Below are 7,889 nucleotides of genomic sequence, written 5' to 3' on the forward strand. Positions count from 1 at the left end.
TCTTTGGCACTGGTCTCCCTTATGTCCGGCTTTGCGGGTCACGTCTGTGGTCCCCCCACACTCACTTTGAAACATTCCACGGGAGAGATCCATGCATGATCACAACTGCACACAAACAGGCGTTTACATCCTGGGTTTTATATTCGGGCACTGACGAAGGATATGTGCATATGTGTATGTATGTGTGCATGTATGTACTGTATATGGGCATGTATATGTATGGGTATGTATGTGTGCATGTATGTATTTGTATGTAAGTATGTATATGAAAGTGTTTGGATATGTAGGTAGGGGTATGGTTGTGTATATATTTGTATATGTAAATGGGTATGGTTTTCAGCAAGGCTTAAGTCATTATAATGACATAGTTATGCATTTTTGTTGCTGTGGTTTTGCTATCTTTGTTTTGTAGGTGTGGCGCCGAGAAGTCCGGTGTGCTGTCTTGTGTTTTCTCAACGTATAATTTACATATCTTCTAATCTCTTTTTCACTCTTTCTCAATGCATTTCACTTTTTTCTTTTTTCTTCTTTTTCTCCAAAAAAAAACATAATAATGGTGTGGAGAGGATGGCTAAAGGGGGAGAAGGGAGGCCATCAAAAAAAAAAAAAATGAAATGTTTACTAACTGAAAGGAGACTGTAAATGAAATCAAAAGGCGAAAGAAGTTTTAATAGAATCAGTTAGTTGCAATTAGTTACCAATATTGGCAAATTCTTGCTCTGTTTTTGACACATTGTTAATGTTAGTTATTTAGCAATCTTGTGGTAAAACTAAAAGAAAGTATAAATAGAAGCAAAGTATATACATTTAAAAACATTTGGAGATGTGTAGAGGAGGATAAAAACAAAAAAGTGAAAGCTGTCTTCCTCTGAAAGGGTGCTTATTAAGTGTAACAATGTATAAAGTACCCTGTAGTAGTTGAATGTATAATGTAATAAAATAACAGAAATTGTTTATGACACTTCAGCACAAAGAGGACCCTCTGGCTGGCTTCAACACTGAAACACTGCTGTTTTGCACCCTTGACCTGATTGAGGCTGGAACAGAATCAGCTGCCAACACATTACGCTGGGCCCTCGTGTACATGATGAACTACCCAGAGATACAGAGTCAGGTTTTRTTYAYTRCAYAAARCAAKTGAATTATCCARCAAMTGKTAGCTGAAGATAAACTTGAGGTTCATAATAAAGTTTTTAATCTCTGCTTTTTCTTTCAGCAAAGGTCCAGGCAGAGATAGACAAAGTAATTGGACAGTCTCGTCAGCCCACCATAGCTGATAGACCCAACCTACCCTATACTGACGCTGTTATTCACGAGAGCCAGCGGGTGGGAAATATTGTTCCCTTGGGATTTCCTAAAATGGCCAGTAAAGATGCAACACTTGGAGGATACTTCATCCCCAAGGTAGGAGAATATTCACCAAAATCTCCAAGAGACAAAGGTCACGTTGTAAAATTTGTAAATCAATGTACTTACTGACAAAGCAAGTCGAGCACCCAGACAAGGTGGTGGAAATTAATTTAAACTGTCTGTATTGAATAACTGAGGGACCGTATTACAGTAATTATAATAAAATAAAGGATGGATATCAGTACGGACATACTGCTGGTCTTCTAACAGTAGCATGTGACATCATTTTTAAGTCTAGATACAAGCAGTAATTCAGTGTGGAACAGTCAAACATTCTTCATAATTCTTCCTATGGCAAGTTGGTCTGCAGCTGTTGTAACTGTTTTGCTGGGAATAAATCATTGGATCTGGCTGGACAGCAACATGACAAAGGCAGTCCACAGACACATGTGTCAACTGGACCAGTGTGTTGTCTTTGGAGGGTTAAGACATGTGGTTGCAGGTTATCCTTAAAGTAGTGCTAGGCCATAATGGTCCCTAAATCACTAAAGGGCCCAGCATGTTCCATTTGAAGTCAAACAGTTGGCAGGTGATCATATGGTTGCTTAACGTTAGTTTGCTTGACATTTGTTTTTACACACAACTTTCAGAGTCCACAAGACACAACGCCGACATCCTGGGAAACCTTTCCTGATGCTGTAGACATCACAGGGGTTTCTTCTTGCTGGAGACAACACTGATTTCCACCATTTGACCAAAAATCTGCAATGGATGTAGCATCACACTTTCCGGCAGAAAGAACATTTTGTATGAATAATCTGAAGGAGGCCCCTAAGAAATGAAACAGAGGTGGCTAAATTCAATGACCATATGAAACACAGGGTATGGAAATGGTAAATGGACTGAGCTTATATAGCGCTTTATCAAGTCCCTCCAGACCCCAAAGCGCTTTACACTTTACACTTACAGACATTCACCCATTCACACTCACACACTGATGAAATGACTGGTGTACTGTCGCTCCCTCCTAGTAACACAGACTAGCAGCTTCATTTGAACTATTTACTGAAATTCAACACAAGATACAGGCTATTGTTAGTGTGGTGGGTGACCATGTTTTTATATTAAATTAAATTAAATTAATATTATAAATACGAAAGCTGCCACAAATATATTATCAAACTATTTAATGGCACATTTGGGCTAACCATTGAAAACATGGATGAAATAAGAAATATGAAACAATGTAAAATACGTAGTAAACATAAAGACTGTTTTTAAAATTTGAATTTTTGGAGGAAAAATGGCAATATATTGCAATACATCGTTATCGTATTGTGACCCCTGTGTATCATATCACCAAACTCTTGCCAATACACAACTCTATTTCATGAGATGTCTCTGAAGTTTGAAGAGTCCCAGTCTACAGTTAGCAGCAGCCAGAACAGTGGCTGTAGGTCACCTCCATTTACCCAAACCAGCTCTAGTCCCACTGGTTTGAGCCACTCCAGCCATTGTCGTCCAGCAACCGAAGAGAGCTGAGCCTGTGGAAAAACACCTCCTGAAGACGGTCTTGCTCCTTCTGGTGTAAACATGAATAAGCTGTTTTTGGAGTTCAACAAAACATGACCATATGCAAAACATGATATGGCACCTGTTCAATCCATGACTTTGATCTCTGCTCTGGGGTAATGGTAGCCTCAGCAGTAAACCTGCAGTCTAGCTGAAGCAAGTGATTGTGATCATGTCTGGGATGACATGATGAGTTGTATGTGTCAAAAACCTGCATTTAAATATCAGGCTCAGACACTTGGTGCAAAATACAACAGTCCTCACTTAGTGTGCTTCGTCTTGGGCGACCAAAACCTTCTTGGCCTGTGTAGTCCCATTGGTTCCATTTGATTAATGCCACCATCTGTTCAGTCCACAGCTGGGCAGTTGTGCAATACAACTACTTGGCTTTGTGCAAATCCACAATATAACCTCTGTCAAACCTTGTCAAGAGCTGGAAATTCTTTCTAACCCTGCATAACAAAGCACTACCATTACCATACAAATGGTTGGTCTTTGTTTGAAACAAATTTTGCTCAAAATGAATAATTCCTTATGGATGATTAGCCTTTTTTTTATCATTTAGTATGTTTGTACTCAACAGAGATCATCATGTTATTTCTTTTTGTCCAGGGCACAGCTATCACTACAAACCTAGCCTCTGTGCTGTTCGATAAAAATGAGTGGGAGACTCCAGACGTCTTTAATCCTGGGCATTTCTTGGATTCAGAGGGAAAGTTCCTTAAAAAAGATGCCTTCTTACCATTTTCAGCAGGTTGTTCTTCAGCTGTTTCGTCCTTAATGTCTGTTTTGTTGATTGCATCATTTTGTTGCCACCAACASTGAAGACAGYGAGCTAACTTTCTCTGTTTCCCTGCAGGTAAACGTGTGTGTTTAGGGGAGAACCTGGCCAAAATGGAGCTGTTCCTTTTCTTTACGACTCTTCTCCAACGCTTCACCTTCGCTCCTGTTCCAGGAGAAATGCCCAGYTTGGAGGGTGTGATGGGCTTCACTTATTCCCCCAAYGAGTTCAGGATGCTGGCCGTGCCTCGCTGAACCACACAAGCATCAATGATTTTTATTATTTCATTATTTTGATTCTACATTGTGTAAAACCTCAWAATAATAATTTATCAAACCAGTGTAATAAAAACTTCATGCTGATTTATACAGGAACTACCATTAGTGTATGATTAAGTAAAAACAATGTTTTGCTGCATTTTTGTATCTCTTCATTCAAATTGTTTTATAATATTTTAAACCTGTTTACTGTCTGTACATCTGATCTGTGCCTCAAACATTTATCTACTTTTTATGTAACTTTACTAAAGAATTTTAATTTGTATTAAACAGCGTTTTGTCTTCATGTTACACAACAAGTACTTATTACGTTTTCAGCGGAAATATTTCCCAAAGATATGTTTCTTACAAATTATTTTTAGCCAACTTAAAAGTGAGTTCACAGATGTGCTGCAGTAAATCATCTTACTGAAAGCTTCAAATTTCAGACACATGGTTGCTTTTTTAAATACAGATATAACATAAAGTAGCAGACGAACGTAGATAACCCACTCCTTGTTCCCTTTATACACGATTCTGTTAGCAGATAGTTGAAACATTGCCAGCTCCAGCCTTGTTTTTTTTTTTTTTTTCAAATGTTGCAAGAGGCCATTAACGTTATGTAACATTCCGGTTTCTTTTTTCCCCCTCCTATTCATGCACTCTTCACCTATTTAGCGTCAAACTCTGCAGCCTGCCTGCAGGAAACAACTTGAGTTACTTCTTCGACTGACCTGTTGAAATAAAAACTCCACCATGATTTTTCAAGGACTTTTAGATCGACTTGACTTCACCAGTTGGTTGTTGTTGGGTTTTCTGCTCCTGATTTTAATTGACGTGGTGAAAAACTGGGCTCCTCACAACTTTCCCCCTGGACCCTGGGGTGTTCCGTTTCTTGGTAACATCTTCACTGCTGTTGATTTTAAATCCATGGAGAAGGTGAGCTGAACAATGAAACTCTGCTGTGTGTGTGTGCATGTAGAGAAGTATAGAACTGTTTTTGCTTTAAAGCTTTACAGAATTTTCTTAGAGACACCAGAAGTAGTATAGGATCAAGTATGGTTTTCTTTAATGAGGGTTTTTTTTTTCTTTAGCAATACTAACATCATTATCAGGTACTTCCTATCTTAAGAAGCAACTTTTTCCCTCCAAATGCAGCTTACAAAGACGTACGGCCCCGTGTTCAGCCTGAGGAAAGGCAGTGAGAGGTATGTGTTTGTTTCAGGGTACAAGATGGTCAAAGAGGCTCTGGTTAATCAGCTGGACAGCTTTATGGACCGACCCATTGTTCCTCTCTTCCATGATGTCTTCAAAGGTCTAGGTGAGTGGGGGACGAACATGAACGTATAAACATTTTGACTGCTTTAGGACTGCTTTCCAGAAAAGAACTACCATATTTATGTGTATCTAATGCAATCTCAAGAATAATGTGAACCCTTTTGTTTCAGCTTAAAAAACATGAAAATTCCAATCATATATGATGCTACCCCTAATTTCACACAGACTTAAGAATTTTTTAGTCTAGAGAGGAAAAATATTATTTTGAGGGTTACCTATTTCATGCGACACCAGTAAAAGCTTGTTGGCCTGTTTGTTTAGGAGGAGGCTACAGAGGGGCAAAGTCTTACGAGGTACAGCATGTACTTCTGCATGTTTTGTTGCTGAAAATGGTCCTCTCCCAGAACAAAAGCTGGTAGTTAAATAAGCAATTTGGACAGCTTTGAGGAGCAGCCTGACTGTTCCTGTTAAGCATGCAAATGCGCAATTGACGTCCATGTCATATTTCCATCTCTGCAATTAACAAGTAAAAAACAATTTTCTCCTCTTCATCCAACACCACGACCCTCTCTTCAAACACCTGTTATGTTGTCAAGTAAAGAAACTGTTGTTGTTGTTGTTTAAATGCTTAGCTATGTGCAACATAATTGACAGCAGGACGGAGAAATAATGATGATTTATCCCCCGTGACTCAATATTTCATTTATACATGAAAAAATGTTTAAATTTATTGCAATATTACATTAAAAAATCTAATTATTTTGTCCTGTCCTGCCGTGTGAAACTCAGAGTTAATGGCTGAGTACCAAGGTTAAGCCCAACAGTTTTACTTTCACCATGATGCTCCACTTGATATATTTTAAACTTTATTAGAAATTATTTTGGAAATATTTTGATATAATGGACACAAAGTCGGAAAAGAAAAGGAGAAAGGAGAAGAAAGAGATTAAAAGAGAAACAAGGAGATGAGAAAAGTAAGAAACATTGAGAAAACACAAGAAAACACATTTGAAGTCTGCCTCTACACCTGCATAAAGAGAGAAAACAAAACACAGCAACAGACAACATAAGTGTATTTAATAAACATCATAGCCTCACTGAAAAGTACACAGTATAATTTTATGAAAGAAGTGTATTAGGTGGCAAATGACCGGGTGCAGTTCAGGTTAGTGTTAGGGTCAGATAGGTACCTGTGAGGTTATTTTTAGAATAAATGTTCAGGGTTAGGCTACAAAATTACCAAAAATCGAATGGAAGTCAATCCATGGTCTCTACGGGCATATAAAAACCAGACATGCGTGTGTGTATGCGGTTGTGAGCATGCTTGTATATATAAGGCTTCTCCATAGGAATGTTTAGTAATGACTGTGGAGACCTACAGATCCAAAATCCAAAATTTACTCCTGTGTATAATACGGCTTCACAAATTTATTAATGGATTTTGGGGTTATATTTTTTTGCATTGTACACATAAATACAGGTTGTTTTTATTTTGCGATGAAGGATCGGCTCAGAATGTGTTTAGACAGCCACAACTGGAGATTTTACAACCTGCAATTTATTCAGTATATTCATGCAAAAATGTTTGCACAGAAAGATTTTTTTTTTAATTTTTTACTATTTGGTATCATATTCTCACAGGTATTGCTTTGAGCAATGGTTACTTATGGAAGAAGCAGAGAAAGTTTGCCACCAGTCATCTACGTTACTTTGGAGGAGGACAAAGGAGTCTGGAGAAATACATTGAAGTGGAGTGCAACTTTCTCTGTGAGGCCTTCAAAGAGGAACAAGGTAAATAAACCGTTTTTGATGTTACTAAAGTGTTGTATTTGCTTCATGTGGTTCACTGACTTGAATTTAATTCCCATTATTTCCAGAAAGACCATTCAACCCCCACTACATGATGAAAAATGCAGTGAGTAACATCATCTGCTCTGTGGTGTTTGGACATCGATTTGAATACACAGATCCAAGCTTTCGCAAATTTCTGGAGTTGGACAATGAAGCCATTGTTCTCTCTGGCTCACTTCAAGCTCAGGTGATTCTTTTTTTAAGTGTTGTGCTCTTAGAAAAAAAACTGACTATTGTGTTTGTCCCTGACTGATCTGATAGTTTATCCAATCAAACAGCTGTATGATGTACTTCCTGGCTTGATGACGTACCTGCCAGGACCACACCAGACGGTCCACTCAAACTATAGGGAGATCCTCTCCTTTTTAAAGATGGAAGTACAGAAACACCAGGAGGAATGGAACCCAGATGATCCTAGAGATTATATTGATGTGTACTTGGCAGAGATGAAAAAGGTAACATGGTTCATGCACTGCAAAGCTTACGAGACTTAATTTAATAAAACCGTGTGAAAATTTTGGTTTGATTAAACTAGATGGCCTGTAGATAAACTGGAGAGTAAAGAAACACTGACAGAGAAAGAAACAATGATCCAGAAAGATGAGCATCTGATTTGAACTTTGACAACTGCAAACATGAAGGGAGGTGGAACAGATGTTTTCTTCTTACAATGAGAAAACACTGCAACCCAGTATCTATATTCTCCATCCATCCATCCATCCATCCATTTTCTTCCGCCTATCCGGGGTCGGGTCGCGGGGGCAGCAGCTTCAGAAGGGAGGCCCAGACCTCCCTCTCCC

General features: G+C 38.6%; 2 protein-coding genes across 3 annotated transcripts in view; both read left to right on the top strand.

Moving 5' to 3' along the window:
* Positions 1-4,212, top strand: part of LOC106517301 (cytochrome P450 2J2) — a 9,078-nt gene extending 4,866 nt beyond the window's left edge. Inside the window, exons 6-9 of one of the 2 annotated variants that reach the window (XM_014008063.1) lie at positions 968-1,109; positions 1,217-1,404; positions 3,535-3,676; positions 3,782-4,212. In XM_014008063.1, the coding sequence (XP_013863517.1) occupies positions 968-1,109; positions 1,217-1,404; positions 3,535-3,676; positions 3,782-3,957 (648 nt within the window). In that variant the 3' untranslated portion in view covers positions 3,958-4,212. The remainder of the gene's footprint in view (positions 1-967; positions 1,110-1,216; positions 1,405-3,534; positions 3,677-3,781) is intronic. The other variant, XM_014008064.1, reaches the window with a different exon arrangement.
* A 256-nt stretch (positions 4,213-4,468) lies between these two features.
* LOC106517302 (cytochrome P450 2J2) overlaps positions 4,469-7,889 on the top strand; it is a gene marked incomplete in the record, with an annotated part of 13,723 nt that continues 10,302 nt past the window's right edge. The window contains 5 exon segments of the mRNA XM_014008065.1: positions 4,469-4,899; positions 5,119-5,281; positions 6,880-7,029; positions 7,116-7,276; positions 7,368-7,544. Coding sequence (XP_013863519.1) covers positions 4,717-4,899; positions 5,119-5,281; positions 6,880-7,029; positions 7,116-7,276; positions 7,368-7,544 — 834 coding nt within the window.

This window comes from Austrofundulus limnaeus, unplaced genomic scaffold, assembly GCF_001266775.1.
Source record: "Austrofundulus limnaeus strain Quisiro unplaced genomic scaffold, Austrofundulus_limnaeus-1.0 Scaffold47, whole genome shotgun sequence".
Classification (NCBI taxonomy): domain Eukaryota; kingdom Metazoa; phylum Chordata; class Actinopteri; order Cyprinodontiformes; family Rivulidae; genus Austrofundulus; species Austrofundulus limnaeus.